We start from the raw sequence: 17,010 nt of genomic DNA, 5'->3' as shown, positions 1-17,010 counted from the left end.
TTGGTGTATTGTACAAGGGCAGTCTTTACAGATATGGGAGTTCGAAAATAATCTTTCTTTTATCTTTTTATTATTTGTTGAATACTGAAGATACTGCAGATCTTTCCACATATAAAACAGATGAAAAAGTGTTGTTGTTTTGGACAGAATTAAATTATATCTTGTAGCAAGATTGCTTAACTAAATATTTTGATTTTGTTATAGTTACTAAAACATTAAAATAACCCCTAAGGTTCATTATGATGAGCATTTTTATTTGGAGATAGTTCCTAAAGTCTTCTAACAATTTCTTTTTGTCATCTAAAATGAATAAATGTTTTGCAAAGAATGTTCAATGTTCTTCTCTTTAATAGTTCCTCTTTTAGTTTTGGTAAAAAGTTTATCCAAAATGTTATGACTGATGAACACTTCTTTCCATTAGAAGCCAGATTTGCCATTCACTTGCCTCTATTTCCCTCCCTATTCCTTCTCTCCATCATATTTGTTTATAGAGAAATGGAACCCAGGCAGCTTTTCAAATGCTTCAAAACACTGAATCAATTACAAAGATTCCAAGTTCTCTATAGGTCGCTTTGTTTTATCTCCAACAGCCATAGCTTTGGTCTGAAGAAATCAAATTGTATTAGAGATTGGTCAGATCTGATGCACACTTCTACTTGAAACTGGCTAGTAGAAAAAAAACAGTTCATCAGTTCTATAATCATTCTGTTGAAAATTAAGTTTACTTTGGTTAGCAGTTATTTTTAACAAGAGGTTCAGAACAGTAAATATAAAGTTCTATAATATTTCTGATTTTCAAATTTGCAACAGCAAGGGGCACAAATTGAGGAATATGGTGATTAAAAAAAGTGTCATATTTTTAGTAGTTTATAGATTACATTTGCCTTCCCCTCACCATCTTGTATTTTAAGCACATGTTATTATATTCCAGAACTATCCATAGTTGTAGATTATGCACCGAATCACTATACACCATTGAACAGTCTATGAACATTTAATGGGCATGCCAAAATTATGAGAATCTTTAAAACAGCTTGACTCTTAATATTATCAACAATACCAATTATATTATTACTTTGATGTTTTAAGAATTAGTTACAGAAGTGCACCGATCTCCCTTTCTAATCTTGCATGTATACAGTTGTAAAACTTTAAGGTGAGGAAACAACTGGCTCCAATAACAAACTGCTCCTATCATCCTTTGCCATTGAACATACACATTGAAACAGTGTACACAGTTGCAAAGCCATGGCTTGCAGAACAATTGTAAATGTTAAAGAAATATAAACCTAGCAAGTAATTGTACATTATTTGTCTCTTTCTAATCTCAGTCAGGCTCATCATATCAGGAAAGCTATGTTGAAGTAAATTTTTCCCTCTGATCTCCATATAGACCTTGCTTTAGGTATCTATTGCTTAAAGCTGAGCTTGATTCTTAATGACTGTGCACATATCCACATTGTTATTTTGACAACACTGTGAAAATGGCTTGTCACTTTTTCCAGAATGCTTTTTCAAGTCTAGTTCCCAGACCTTGTATTTCCCAGGGCTCACTACAGCCACCTAACTAGGAACATATAGTTTAGCATTATCATCAACAGTGTCCAGTTGAATTTTTCCAGCTTAACTGCCAACATCAATGTGCTGGTTTGTTAGCACAGCCATTCAGTAGCAGGCTGATGTAAGACATATTTTATTTGGAAACCTATGGGTGTGCTTCTGAGATAATGCATCTAAATCTAAGCTCAGTGCAAGAAATAGTGTTACACAATAACTACCATAAGAGATAGAGAAAGGAACAAAGAGGACAAAAATGGGGAGATTTTTGAAAGATTCATAATCTTTTGCAGTGAAAAACTGGTAAATCATATGGGCAGTGTATTGCAGTTTCTGGTTCTGATCCTATCTACTTTTTTAATTTTCTTGCATAGTTTGCCCCCTCTTAAAACTCAGACAAATACAATAGAGCCACCCTTCTTAGGTTTTACTTCAGTTAATTCAAGAGCAGAAAAAATCTTAAATTCAGGTAAAGCCTAGGTTATATTAGTTAAGCCTAGGTTGCTTGAAATAACAAAGGAAATTTGGCATGACTTAACTCCTATTGATTTCAGAGGCAATTAAGTGCAACTTAAACCTGGTATGTCTAATGAGCTACCTCTTCTATTACGGCGTTTTGCAAACACAAAGTTAGGCAATGATGGGTTTCTGTAAGAGGATGATTGCCATCAAGCACTACATTTTCAAGAGTCCTGCTGAATACTTCAAAGAACATTAACAAACAAGTACAATCATTTATTAATATGTTGGGGTTTTTTTCCAAACATCCCAAGCATTAACCAGTTTTCCCTACTCTGCTGCCCTCCAAAGTACTGAATGTCAACTAATGGTTTACTGGCTAGAGATTCTGGGAATTAAAATCTAGCACATTTGGAAGGTACAAGGTTTAAGAACTTTGTCCATGTGCAAATATATGTCACACATATTTTTCTGAAAGTTTTCTGAAAGTGAATCCTTTGCCAGAAATAGTTCATGGTGTTGCAGCCACACCTACAAAATAAACTTGTTCTGTGTGAAACATGATTAAACATTTTGGATAATTAATTTCCAGAATACGCCCAGACTATCCCAACAATTAGGGCTAGATTTAGGCAAGGTAAGGCCCTAAGGCCTAAGCTATGGGAAGCAGTAGAGGTTGTTTGGTAAATGCTAACAGAATACTGCCAAGATAGATAATAAATCCATGGTGGGGTAGAGAAGGTCCTTTTTTGAATAGAAAGTATGAATACATGCAGAAACAAAGCATATTTTGAGAGCCCCTTTCAGACTACGAAGGCCCAAACTGTACCTTTCTTACCTTGTGCCTAAATTAAGCTCGGTCTATAATGCCCAGATCTGCAAAGTTTTGCACATACATAAGCAAAAAGTTGTCCGTATATAGCAAAGTTCTGTATATGCTGCATAGGCTACTTGGACTAAATGTGAACCCAGCAGCCCATTTTCTGATCATGCATAAATCTCACCTCACACTGACAAAATTCAGCAACAAAATAATCTATCAGTATCATCCCCTTTTTAAACCCTCACCCAAAGCAAAAAGGACTAAAAAAATCACCCCTCTGGATCTCATCATGTCACTAGTTGACATGTTGCCCTCCAGAAGGTCAGAAGGTTCGAGTTGTTGCCCCCAAACTTGCCAATGATTTTTTTTCAGCAATACAATAAAAGTCAGATTCACCATTTCTAAGAATAAAGCTATTTGTTTATAATAGGCATGCTGGTATATATATTTAAATCCTTACCATTTTCCTGGTTGGTTTGTTTTTGTAAACAATGGTTTTTCAGATGAATAGAGGTTTTTATCTTCCCCATTGTTTTAAATGAAATAGTCTGATTCCATTTCTTCTCCTGGCACAATACATACAAGCTTTACTATTCTATTTGTTTATCTTTTAAAATCATAATGTTATAATCTTAGTCTTAATTTAAGGCCAAATTCACTGAGGCTAGAACTTCACTGAAACATGGAATAGCATGGCTTGTACAAGATGACCTACATTGTTATATTTAAATGAATAAGTTATTCTTTGTTTCAAAGATTGCTTTTGCTAGCACCATCCCATGCACCTTATAGGGCTGAGAAATGCTTCATCTTGTAAGGTTCACAGCTACCCAGAAAACTTGAAATCAATCAATCAGCACAAAACAAAAGATTTCAAGCAGGGACTTCTCTAAACAGCGTTTTATTTGGCCAAGCAAAAGTCTGGGTGCTCACACCATGCACCAAGAGAGAGCAGGGTGGCACACCCTTGGAGACAAAAACACAGCCTTTTATAGTATTCTTAAAAGGGCAGAACTAATTAACATTATAATGAAGATGAGGTTTTTTCTTATGCCCTTATATGGTTTGGTTCTCCTTTTCTGGTCAGTCACCTACTAAACATTCCTGGCATTCCTTTCCCCCTGACCTCTCCTCAGCAGGTATCAGTTTACACAAAGCCCCCTTCTCAACCTTCTGGCTATCATTTTACACAAGGCCCCTTTTCTCAACATTTTACGCATATACCTTTTTCTTAATAATCATATAATCTTTCATTCAATAGTTATTCAGTTTACACATAACCCTTCAATCTGATTATACGCTGCCTGTCTGCTACTCTAGTGTGGCCAAAGACAAAGGTGCATTGAACATCTACATTTCAAAAACAAGATGGCAGAGCAGCAGCAAGCCCTAATCTGAACAGCCCAGGGTTTTCTGCAACTGTTGTACTGGGTTTCATATTTTGTTTGATATTCTGCTTCTACAGTTTATATCAGTTAAATCTCTTATATATTTACAGGCTTGAAAATGCCATGTCATTATAACCCAACATAAATTAGGAAGGGAATCTATCTTAATGTACCATATATCACTGTATAAATTATGCAATGTGTAGCACTCCATAGGTTGCTGAACTACATCTCCCAGCATCCCTCGCTCTTGGCCACTCTGGCTCGGGTTGCGAGGAGTTGTAATTCAGATGGGCCACATTCTGTGCATCTAAGGTTTAGAATAAAATAAAAGTAAAGTTACCTTTTAACCAATCTCAGCTCTTAGTAACTTACATGGACACAGCTGTTTCGACATGATATGAAAGTAGTTTACCATTGTCTTTTTTTGTTGTTTTTCTACTGCCTTGCTAGCCTTGCCTTCAACCCTAAATTTCCTAGACGGTCCTTCCTTTAAGTGTTAACAAGGCCAATCCTGATCAGCTTTCTAGATTAACCATGGTGAGGACACAGAAAGAGAAAGAAAAGTCAGATTCTTTGTGAACAATTTATACTATTCATTTTCAGCAACCCTTAAATGGTAAGGGCACTCTGGACAGCTACCCCCAGAAAGTGCTGGGCCCCCACTCTGCCCATTTTCAAGTGAGCCAAAAAATTTGGCTCTTCCCTCAAGCCTTGGGCTAGGGTATACAAGGGGCCCCTCTAAGTTGGAATGGGTTATGTGGGGGATTTTTTTTTCTTTTCCTTTTTCTCTCATTGTTCCCTTGGGGAAATTGCACTTTTTTATATTCTGTTGTTTTTCCTAATTTTAATTTTGTGAAGCTACCCATAGTTGTTTTTGGAGGTGGGAAATGGAGAATTTTATCCTTGGTGGTAGCAGTGGTAATAATAACAACAACAACAATAATAGCACGCGCACACGCACACACACAATGTAAGGACTCAGAGATGGAACAAAACATCAGATAAATCTACCAGTGTAGTTCTTCCTCTCCTAATTTTCTCTCTGTATCATATTTATGAAAGTAGAAAGCCAGTTTAGGATACTATTGAATTACAGACCATAGTAATGCTAAGACATTGTGTTGATTCAGAAATGGCACTAATCTATAATGTGGTTTGTTTAATTTTGACTTAGTGTGTTTGGTGAAGCCAGTTAATTCTTATTTAATATAACATGGTTAAGCAATTACAGCTTAGGTATGATATGTGAATCTGGGGTCATTGTGTTCTCACAGCCACCTGTGAGTAGAACTTGTCCTTTGATTACCTGCTGTTAATATTGCAACATTTTGCAGCTTGTTTTTAAAGGAAACAATTTTAAAATAAGAACTTTAAATATAAAACAATGGTCTGCTTATCTAGCTTGTTTCACTATGGTTGATTGAATAAACTATATTTTATCTAGTTCACACTAACCTAAGCTGTAAAGTATGCCTTATAAACCATAATAGGCAAATTCACAAAACACACTAAGGCTATACAAAGTGAACTATATTATAGCTCAGCATGGTTGGCAAATACTCTGGGTTCACCTACCATCCAGTGGCTGGATGTGTGGACCTCATCAGTATATAGCCCATATTTGTAAATGAACCACAACAGGGCGGGGGGGGGGGGCGGGGAAGCATTCTAGATTAGGTAGTAAAAATCTTTTTAAAGGACTTCTGGGGGACACATGGCAAACTAAGCATGTCTCCAAAAGAGCGGAGACAACAACTGTGGCAAATACTGAGGAATCGCTGAGTAGGCCGGTTCTTTGAAACCTTTCCAGACAAGGAGAGGACGGGAAATTACCCACATGTGCTCCCCACAGCTGTTCCTCAGGATGAGACCACAGGACAGGCTTGAGCACTGGGAGATGAAGGGATCAGCCATCATGCTCACAACCATGGCAGACCCTTTTAAAGGACACTAGGTTCGCTAACCTCACTTTCTAATTTTCGGAAATTGCCTATTTAACTATCTTAAGGCTATTAGAGGCCTTCCCAATAACAAGTTTGAAAAGTCACCTGGTAAATTTACTTTCATTCTTGAACAAAAGAAAAATTACCCTAAGTATAAGAATTTAAAGAACTAGAAATAAATGGCAAAAAGCTAAATAAGACTTTGTTCTAAGAAAGTTATAAATGAATGAATGGTCCAGACAAATTTGAAATATTGAGACTTTTACTATAAGATTTTGGAAATAATTCTATAAAATAAACAGGGAACCAAATTGTTTTGGCTATCTTAAGTCATAACAGAGATTAGAGACTTTATGATTTCAGAAATTGGACACAAGAGGGGACTAAAGATTCCAGGCAGAAAAAGAAAAAGAAAAAAAGTGTAAGCTTGCCTTTGGTTTTTTGTTAGTATGGGGACTTACCAAATGACACAAAATGTTATAACTTATAATGTTTAATTTAATTAACTAATTTAATTAATTAATGCAATTTCCATAGCCACCTAGAGTCACTTGGATTGAGATGGGCAGCTGTAGAAATTGCATAATAACATACATTTGAAATACTTCAGGAAGTTTTCAAAGAATGGGACCAGAAATTAGTAGTTGCAATGTCAGCAATGATGTCTGCTTCTATGGACAGATTATGCCCAAAAGTTGTTAATGAAGGAATGACAGATATGAAACAAATTTTGCCTAATGCAAAAATATTAGAACCAGAAATGCTGGATAATAAAAAAAAAGTGTGGATTATAACATAGAGAAGGCAGCTGAAGTAGAAACACAAATGACAAGCCAAGAGAATGACCCAGATAAGGACTTTCTACTGGATATACAAAAGAAGTTGGTAAAGCTTTGAAATTCAAAGTGGAAATACAAATGATAAACCAAGAGAATAATCTGGATTTACAAAAGAAGTTTGATAAAACCTCCAAGAAGCCTTTGGGATGGGGAAAAGAAAAATTGAAGAGATACCAAATCTGGTGACAACATCTGAATGTATTAAAGATCAAGATTGTCAGAAGTAAAAGGAAGGAATATAAAGTTAGTTTTAACCTTTTGACCAAGGTTAAAATAAGACATGTTTCTATAAAGCTCTGGTAACCCTTTATGGACTTTTTGCTGACACCAGGACTGAAAAGTTGATGATTTATGGATTTGCATGGGTTGTGGGTTATGGGAAGAAGAGATGTTTGTAACCTTACAGGGGGTGAAGAGTTATTAAGTTTGTTTATACTTGTTGTTATGAAGATTGGAAGTCACTTCTACATATTTTTCTTTTTTTTTCTTTTTTTCCTTGCACATTTTATTCTTTCTTTTTCCTTCTGTTTCTAAGTTTAGTTTGCATTTGCTTTTACTATTGTAATTAAAATCTTCCTTAAAAATTATTTTAAAAAATATTTTTGAAGAATGCAAATAGATGAACAGGATGAATAGCAATAATAATACCCCAGATCTGTATCAGGTGTCACTGATGACACAAACATGAGTTACAAGTTCAAAGAGGCAAGTTTTAACAGGCAACAGCATTTAGTACTGAAATTATACAAAGTTGTTTAACAAATGAGAACAGCATAGATCTTAGAACTTTTCATAGTCCACCATGGAAAATAAAGTGGATGGCTGTTGTTAAGAGCCAGTTCTCAAATTATTCCACATCAGAATTTAGCCCAAGCAGATTTATGTATTTAACAAATATTTATCACAAGTTGTTTGAAAAGCACTCTTACGTGATTCCATTGAAATTACTCGCTAAAATAAGCTCTGAAGATTTCACCACACTTTAAATAAAGCCATATATTTATCTATAGTTTTAACAAGCACACATATTCATCCTACAGTGTTTCCTTTTCTTCAGCAGTCGTTTTATCTTGGACACATGGATTTCCAGCAAGGAGAGAAATCACACTCTTTGATGAAGAGCCCCATATATTTTGTCTATTCAGTCACTCACCAATTTCTGGAAAAAAGCCTTCTTTTCTAAACTCCTAGGGAGACAATTGATATCACCTTCTCCTGGTAATGCTGAGCTCACATCTGTAATAGCAACTGCTCTAAAGTAAGAAAAAGGTATTCTCCTGGGGACTTGCCTTCCCTTTATCTGATCCTCCTACATGCAACTGTGTCATCAGCTCTCAACAAATGCAGCTTTCGTAAGTCATAGCTTTCCCATGATACTTCATAAGGTATTGCAGAAAATTTTCACTTTTTTATAACTTTCAGTTGTGATATTCCAATCTATCCAGTAAATGGTCACAGAAAGTATGACTACAAAAAGAAATTATTGATATTCTAGGAAACTAATAGTCTTTACAGAATATCACTGTCCAGAAAGTTATACATCAGTTACATTAGACTTTGCATAAGATGCTAAGACAGGTTATTTAAACATACTGTGTCATTTGTAACTACAACTTTGGGAAAAATGTAGTTCAGTCTGTATCCAAGAATTGCCAGCTTTTTGAGGTAGTCAGGAAACAGGCACTGCAAGAATTCCAAGAATAATCTTTATGGTTGTAGAGTTTCTGTCTGCCCCATCTTGTATCAAACAGTATCAAGGCGGAGTTATTTTCAGTTTCCTTATCATCCTTTCCACTTTTCCAGAACTGAATAGCTACTTCTCCTCCTCAATAGCTCATCCATTCATTCATCAAGGTTAGACTTTACCTTCTTTTACAAAAATAGTTACTACCTTGTTCTGTTGTGGTGAAAGGGGGTAGAGAAACTATTGATAGGGGAAGGGTAAAACTTTGCTAATTTTGTCTATAGTAGTTTCAACTTCTAATTGGGCTATTGCAATTTTTTTTTTGTATTTATAATCATATACATACCCACTATCAGGAAATATCAGCCTACTAGTCAATGCAAAAATGTTGGGGATGTTGTCAGAGATAGATAAATGTTGCAGTATAAGTGGGGCAGACTTTGGTGCTGTAACTTCGGGTAAGTAATTAATCTATGTTTATGCAAGCAAACACACCTAATTACTGAAATGGCTTTGGATAAAGTAAACTACTCCATATACCAACTCTACTTTTTGGTTTATTCATGAAAAATGCTAAACCATGGTTTATTTTCTATGGTTTACTGAAAACATCTCAGTTGGCTGGGTTCATATGATAAGCCAAAACCTTATAAAACCTGTTTCACTATCAGATTAAGTGTGAACCTGTCAAATTGCTCTACCACAAAGATTTTAGTATCACAAATCAATATTAAATCAAAACCAAACAAACCACAATATGGTTTAGGATAGTGACTTCAGCAATAGGATTCGTGTACTTACAAAGTTCCCACTCCCCCCCAAAATGACAAGCTTTGTTCCATCTGTTCTGGTTATCAACCCAACACTCCTGGAAATATGGTATATTGATTATCAAACTGTGAATATACCCACAGTTGGATCTTGTCTGCAGAGTGTTTAGCATAATAAATTTATCTCTGTTTAAATAATGTATTTCATGTATACCAAATCATAGCCTCAATCAGTTATTTACTAACCTCACTTTCTTTCCAGTTTTTTTTCCTATCTACAAGTCCAGAATAAATAGCATAACTCCAGCAGCCCAGCTGTAGTAGAGCTTATGGGTTTGTGTAGTTGAATAGATAAATCATCTTGTGCCACTTCTTAACCTATATGTAAAAATCCCTAAGTACCCCATATGTTATTTCCCTTGGTTGTACAGGTAACATAGTATGGAACGATTGAACTTTATATGCTTACAGATCATTAGTGTGGATATAAAGAATGTGGGTTTAGAACACTGAAACTGAAGAGACTTTAAAGAGATCTTCATGCACTATGTTGAATGAAATTTATTTTTAGGAACTACTGGATTAAAGCAAGTCAATCTATGTGATATATCTTTCTCTATTTGGATGCAGAAAGCATATAGAATGCAGATTAAGAATCTCCTCCTGCTTTTGACTAGGTACACATCTGAGTGACCATGGTTTAATGAACAAACCACAAATGGTTGGATTCATATAATACACTGATCCATAAATAATGGCTTACAAACTGTAATGGCTAGGCAATTATCTCAGTACTGAGGATTATATGAAAAGAGATGCTCCTTTAGATTCTGTGGCATGAAGCCAGCTAGAATACCTATCAGAATTTAGATCAGTACTCTCTACCCACAAAGATATATGGTAGACAGATGCTAAAAGCCAGCAGTTTTAATTATGAGGGACATAATTAAAGCTGGTGGTGAAACCTAACATTTATCTTGAACTTTAAGAACATGTACAGTGGTACCTCGGGTCACGAACTTAATTCGTTCCGCGACTCTGGTTGCGACCCGAATTGGTCGTGACCCGAATCAAATTTTCCCATAAGGTTCAATGTAAATATGGTTAATCCGTTCTGAACCATATGTATATATTTTTTTTAAACCACAAAAATATGAAACAAAGTACAGTACAGTACAGTATGAAGAGAGAGAACGCTAACCTTGCTTGAGGCGACTTCTGGCGTGGAGGACAGGAAGGCGGGTGGGGAGGCGGTTATTGTTTGGAGGGAGAGTCCCCCTCCCTACAGGAAGCCACAACCACGTGTCACAGCAGGGAAAATGGCCGTGGATCCTGTTCGTCACCCAATGTGGAGTTCGCGAACGGAAGCAAAATTTTGCGAACGGTGCTGTTCGTGACCCGAATTGGCCGTGAACAGAAGCGTTCGTGACCTGAGGTACCACTGTATTTAAATAAGCTCAGAGCAGTAACAGGTAGAATTCTATGAGAAGAAATGTAATGGGAAAAGGAGTCTAAGGCAGGTGAGGAAAAAAGACACTAAAACCACAACTACACTTCCCATTCAAAAGAAATTAAATTGTTGCATTCTGATTCTGGAATCTCTGCTGACTGTGAAAGTGGGACTGTATGTATATAAGGTGAGGTGAAATAACAAACCGTCACCAACTCTTTAGCATAAAAGTGAGCAATATAGGTTTAATGTTCCTTTGATCACTGACTTGGTTCTCCTAACAATGCAGATAAATCTTTAAGAAATATTTATAATTCCTGTTTAAACATCCACCAACCCTTAGCTGGTTCATGAGAGATAATCAAAAGGTAATATTTCATTCTGTATAAACTAATAATCATATTTACCAGCCAATTTCACACCCAACACCATGTCCCTAATTATCTCATGTACATTAATCCTGTAATCACTTTGGTGGTTTTTTTTTAATGTCATATGATCATCTTAATTCTAAGACTTGCTTTTCCAATATATCTTGTAGTTCTTTGTTCTTCTGCATATCATTTGAGAACATTACTGATGGATGTTCTTGACTCATTTGAGATGTTGGAGAACAAAATAACAAAAGCTTAAATTGCCACTGCATTGAGTTTCTTCTATATATAATTCCATTATCACCCCTCAGATCAAAAGAATGTGGAGCAACTTGCATTAGTATATTTCTTTTTTCCATGTGTACATACATTTCCATTATACAACTCCCTTTTGGGATAAGCAACATTATACCAACTTTAGGAAAAGAGTGAGCAAGGGTAAGCAAAATAAATTAAAGGCAGAAAATTGGAAAAAGGAAAAGAACATCTAACTAAATCAGCTTTACACTTACATCATTTGTTATTTATTTGTTTGTTTGTTTGTTTATTAAATTTCTCACCTGCCCATCTCCCCCCAATGGGGGAACTCTGGGCAACTCACAACAAACATTAAAAACATAAATATATATAAATACATAAAACATCAGTTAAAAGCATTACTAAAAAGGGGAAGAAGAGTCCAAGAAGATGAAAAATCTGAGGCTGAAGACAGGAGGCCTCTATGGGGCTAGCCATCCCCATGCTTGAGGTATTCCCTCCCCATCCCAGGCCAAGTGGCAGAACCAGGTCTTCAAAGCCTTATGGAAGGCCAGGAGTGAGGGAGCCAACTGCACCTCCGGGGGCAGAATGTTCCAAAGAGTGGGGGCTACCGCAGAGAAGGCCCGCTATAACTCTGCACGTGCATAGGTATCCAGGGGAGTGGGGGTGGAAGGACAAGGGAGGATAAATAGTAAAGTGTACATCATTATGCAAACTCTGCCATCAACATTCTTGTGTGGGATGTCATGACACAAATCATTTTGTTATTTTGATGTTGCTGGGGTTAGAAAGGATGCCTACATACATTGCTTTTTCTTTAAACTTTTCATCACACTCTTTTTGGAAATCTTGCCACTTGCTCCAACCATACGTTCTCCACCCTCTTAATCCATTCACTCTTACTTTACATATTGCTTTCACAATTTCATCCTAATTCATTCTCTCTACATAACCAAACCACTTCAGTATACTTCTCTCACGCTGACCATCAACTTTTGTATTTAATCCGTATTCATTCCGTGCCTATCTAATCTTGTACACACTTCTTAAATAACCCTTTCCCACTGCATTCAATGTTGGTGTTTTTCCTGAAATAGCCAATTCCCACTTGTGTAGAGGTCAAAGCTCCTAGCCAGAGGCTTCTGGAGCGGGTGGGAAAGTACTGCTCCTGGCTAGCATGTCCTGGAGAAGTTCCTGGGCAATGCAGCCAGTCAGCTCATCTGACCACCACCACCACCCCGCACCTGGCTAATATGGAAAATTTACAATACTCTGTTTTGTGCTGGATTATTCCTGAGAACCAGTGACTTTATTGATCTGTTTCTATTATAATTTCACTGGGTGGGCATTGTGATTTGGGGAAATGACTGGTTTAAATTCTTTGATTTTGTATCCCTTCAAGTAAAGCTATTCTAGACGGAAGCTGAAAACTGTAGATGAATACCTCCACCCATCTCCATGCACCAGGCAGCTCATGTGTTAATCAACTAATACCCTTGTCAGTCTTTGGCCATCTCTATATAAGTGGTTAGAATAAGTTCCAGATCTTTCTGATTTCATAATGTCAGATGGTTAAAGGAACTGAGTTTCTGGTTCTGTGGCTTATTTGAAATTGAAGCAAGGCTGATTTTCCCTTTGCAATGCTGAAGTCATGCAGAATGTGTAGGCTGGTTTCACATTCTCCACTCACACAACTTTCTTTTCCTGGTTCCAGCCTCTAAGCATTATTTAGAATGTATCCCCCTCTCTTCCCCACACTGCTGCAGCAGGTGTAGGCAGTGTTCCCAGGCTTGGAATCCTGACTTGCTCCCTTGACCAGTAGAGTAGTATAACTGACCTTACCAAAGTAGGGAGACATCACAAGAAGATGGAAATGATACTGTAATTTTAAAAACAAAGAAGAATGGGAATAGGAGCACTTCCTTTCCTTAAAAGCCCCTAGCCTCTCCCTCCCCAGATGCAGTTTATTTTATTTCTATTTTGTATAGAATAGAGGTGGGAAGACTGCTGTTATTCCAAGATCTGCAGTAGCACAGGAGGTGATCCGCTGACTGGATGATGGTTTTTGCACTCTCTTATTGGTTAGCTAAAGTGAGCTACGATTGATAGATGATGTTCCCTATCTTTTCTTGGCATTTTGAAGTCTGCAGAAGTAAGGGTGATTGCATTCAGACATTTTGTGAGGGACTAGGGAATAGGAAGAATTGAGAGATAGTGGGGAGGCTGGGAAAGTAATTGAAGGGAGAATAGAGATAAGGAATCAAAATAAAGAATATCAGTCCACTGACAGATTGTTTTAAAGATGGTATCTTAGCCCAGGTGTCAAGAAACCTGGGAAGAAACATTTCAAATAATTCAGAGACACTGTCCTAATAAAATCACTATAAATGAATGTTGGAAATTCTTCTTGCAATGTCCAAGATTCTATATTTAGAATATTTAAAGCATTAAAGATATATTTCTGAAATCTGTGTAGATTTTGCTTCCTTGATCTTGCCTGGCTGTGTAGAGCTTGACACATGGTAGCTGTAAGATATTAGGAAAATATGCATTTGAGTTAAGGAGGCATCGATAGAAGGCAGCATGGTCAATACTTCATTTTGCCATCTCCTATGAGGTGGCTACTATGTGAGCCCAGGAAAAATCCAGACCTTTGATGAACTATGACTTGAATAATAGTTCAGCAGCATTTGGAGAATATAGGTTCCCATCCCTGATCTGTCTATATGGAACTGTCTCTTACAACTTTATGAATGTGCCACTCCCAAGAGCTTCATGTCTTTATGAAATTTCCATTGATATTTCAATCAAAGCCAATGACAGAAAACACTACGTATAACCTGAGTATTGTTCATTTAAAGCTGAAAGGCAACAAATCTTAAAGATTTTGTGATATTTGCACAATATCATTAATATTCAGTGTGGGACTCAGAATGACACATATATTTATTTATTTGATTTAGGCACCACCTGACTCCAGACCAATTCTGGCCAGTTTACAATATAACAAAACAAAATAAATACAGTGCAAAAATTATGAATAAGATATAGAATCTGGCCAGACTACACCGAAAAATACATACAAAATGCAACCAACACAGGGCTCCATCTACCCTAGGCCAAGGCCTGGGAAAACAGCCAGATCTTTTAAGGCTTTCCAGAATTCCATAAAGGTAACAGCCACCTGGTTCTCACAGGTAACTGAGAAGGCATGCTTTCTGGTCCTGACAAATGGCACTGTTTAATTGAAGGGACCTGGAGTACACCAACTCTGTTGGCTTGTACTAGCTGAGCAGAAACCATGGGAGATAGGCAGTCCCTCAAATAAACAGGCTTTTTAGTGCAACTTGCAAAGCAGAGGTGTCACGTAGGCATACTAATCTTAGTATTTAATCAGATATTGAATTTGAACAGAGGATTAACTTATATACACAGGGAGAGAGAGAGAGAGAGAGAAGTATTGATAGAAAACAAAAAAGCACGTCTATTTTACTAGACATAGACATGACAAAATAAATCAAAATATATTGCTTTCAAACCATAAAACAATAATATCATAGATGTCAGTGTGAAGCTGATTTCTTATATTTCCAAATCTTCTTGATAATTTTTGGCTATCTTTTGGACAGCTCTTTTCTGGATCTTCCTGCAGCCTCCATAACATTGCTTAATTTTTTTGTAAAATCCAAATGGGATCAAGTTGACATTTCTTCATGCATTCATATAGATGGTAATCCAAAATAAAGTTATATACAGTTATTCAGTGTTATTAAGTAATGTAATTATTAATGTTTTTCTCACCCAGGTTACAGGTTTGCTTGCTTCTCAGTGGAATATTCCCATGTTTGGATTTGTTGGCCAAACCGCCAAGATGAGTGACTCATTTCTTTATGACACCTATGTCAACCTTGTCTCACCAGTGCATCTGATAGGTGAAGTACTGCATAAAACCCTTCAGTATTTTGGGTGGAGATATGTTGGTCTCTTTGGAAGTTCATATGATGCATTTATGTCAGATGAAACAGAGGAATTATGGACATCTATAGAAAACCAAATCAAATTCAGTATAACAATCACTGCGAAGGTGAGATACAATACACAAGATCAAAGCCTTCATGAAGAGAAGCTCAACTATATATCATCTGTAGCCAGAAGTAAGTTTCAGAAGAAAGGGAAAGAAAATGTAATTAGTATAAATTACAGAAATACCTGAGCTCTTTCCAATAAAGTAAGATAAAATACTTAATCTTCCCCATTATCATGTTTTGAGGGAAAGAGTTGGAGGGAAATATGTGATTAACTTCCAGTTAGTTAATGGCTGTTTGTAATCAGAATTATTAATACAATGCCTAGTATTGAGAAACATAATTTTAAAATGGCTATAGTAATTTCACTTTGGATCATATCATAGTATAGAGATATCTACATATTTGGCTGCTAATGATATTCCTACTAAGGGGCACATGTGGTAGATGATGTTTCTGTCATCTATTTAGAGACTTTTAAAGACTCAAAGTATAATTTTTTGCCTCTGGAGTACAAGGAATATAGTCCTTCTGAATTGCAACAGTTTATAACATATTATTCATTTAAGGTTTAATTCTGCAGATGGGTAATTACATTGATTTAAATGGAGCTAGCCACTTGGGTACATCAAAGTACCATATTGCATCCCTGCATCCCTGCACATGCATTAAAGTGCTAGAAGTTTAAAAGAGTACAAATTCAGGATTCTGAATAGCATAGACTTATGTAAATAATGGACAGTAACTCATTCAACTTTTGAGAATTTTCATAATAGTGGCTGTCTTTTTAAAAAAAAAGAAATCAGAGAAGGGGAATCTCTGTGAGTTACAATCCCTACGCTGGCAGTTTTTATTCAGTGGCAGATTCATTCCCATCATCTCAATCCCACCTCCATGCCCAAAGCCATAGACTCACTGCTGTCTATCTTCTCTGCCACTTGCATGCCAGGCATAACTATCCATATCAGTTCAGTTGCAAATCATCCCAAGCTCTCTCTGCCAAGCTGCTTCACCAAACATATTTAAAGGGACTTATACCCTTTTACACTTAATATGGCAAAGGACATTTGTATTACTTAATAAGGCACAACCCTACACTTCTGTGTGCAGTGAACAATAATAAATAAATGGCTTTGACTTCATCTTTGTAATGCTATAGAATTGATTTCTGGTTGCTTCAAGCTTCCATTTTCTTGTGTATTAACTTTAGATAAGTGACAACTAATTGCTTCAATTTCTTTGCAGTTATTGTTTTAATCTGCAATTCTTTGGATGCAAGATCCATTTTGTTACAGGCCAAAGAATTAGGTATGACAAGTGGACCATATGTGTTCTTTGTTCTACAACAGTTTGAGGTCAGTAAGTAGCAATGGGTATTTTATTACCATGTTTAAAACATTTTTTTAGATTGCATAATTGGGCAAGAAAAACTATGGT

General features: G+C 36.4%; 1 protein-coding gene across 1 annotated transcript in view; it reads left to right on the top strand.

Moving 5' to 3' along the window:
- Positions 1–17,010, top strand: part of LOC103060465 (guanylate cyclase 2G-like) — a 43,885-nt gene that overhangs the window by 879 nt on the left and 25,996 nt on the right. The window contains exons 2-3 of the mRNA XM_088132582.1: positions 15,354–15,702; positions 16,819–16,928. Coding sequence (XP_087988708.1) covers positions 15,354–15,702; positions 16,819–16,928 — 459 coding nt within the window. The remainder of the gene's footprint in view (positions 1–15,353; positions 15,703–16,818; positions 16,929–17,010) is intronic.

This window comes from Python bivittatus, unplaced genomic scaffold (genome assembly GCF_059951505.1).
Source record: "Python bivittatus isolate LINGU-HERP-01145 unplaced genomic scaffold, Pbiv_v1 ctg000980_np1212, whole genome shotgun sequence".
In the NCBI taxonomy this organism is placed as follows: Eukaryota; Metazoa; Chordata; class Lepidosauria; order Squamata; family Pythonidae; genus Python; species Python bivittatus.
This window is presented reverse-complemented; position numbering and strand designations above follow the sequence as displayed.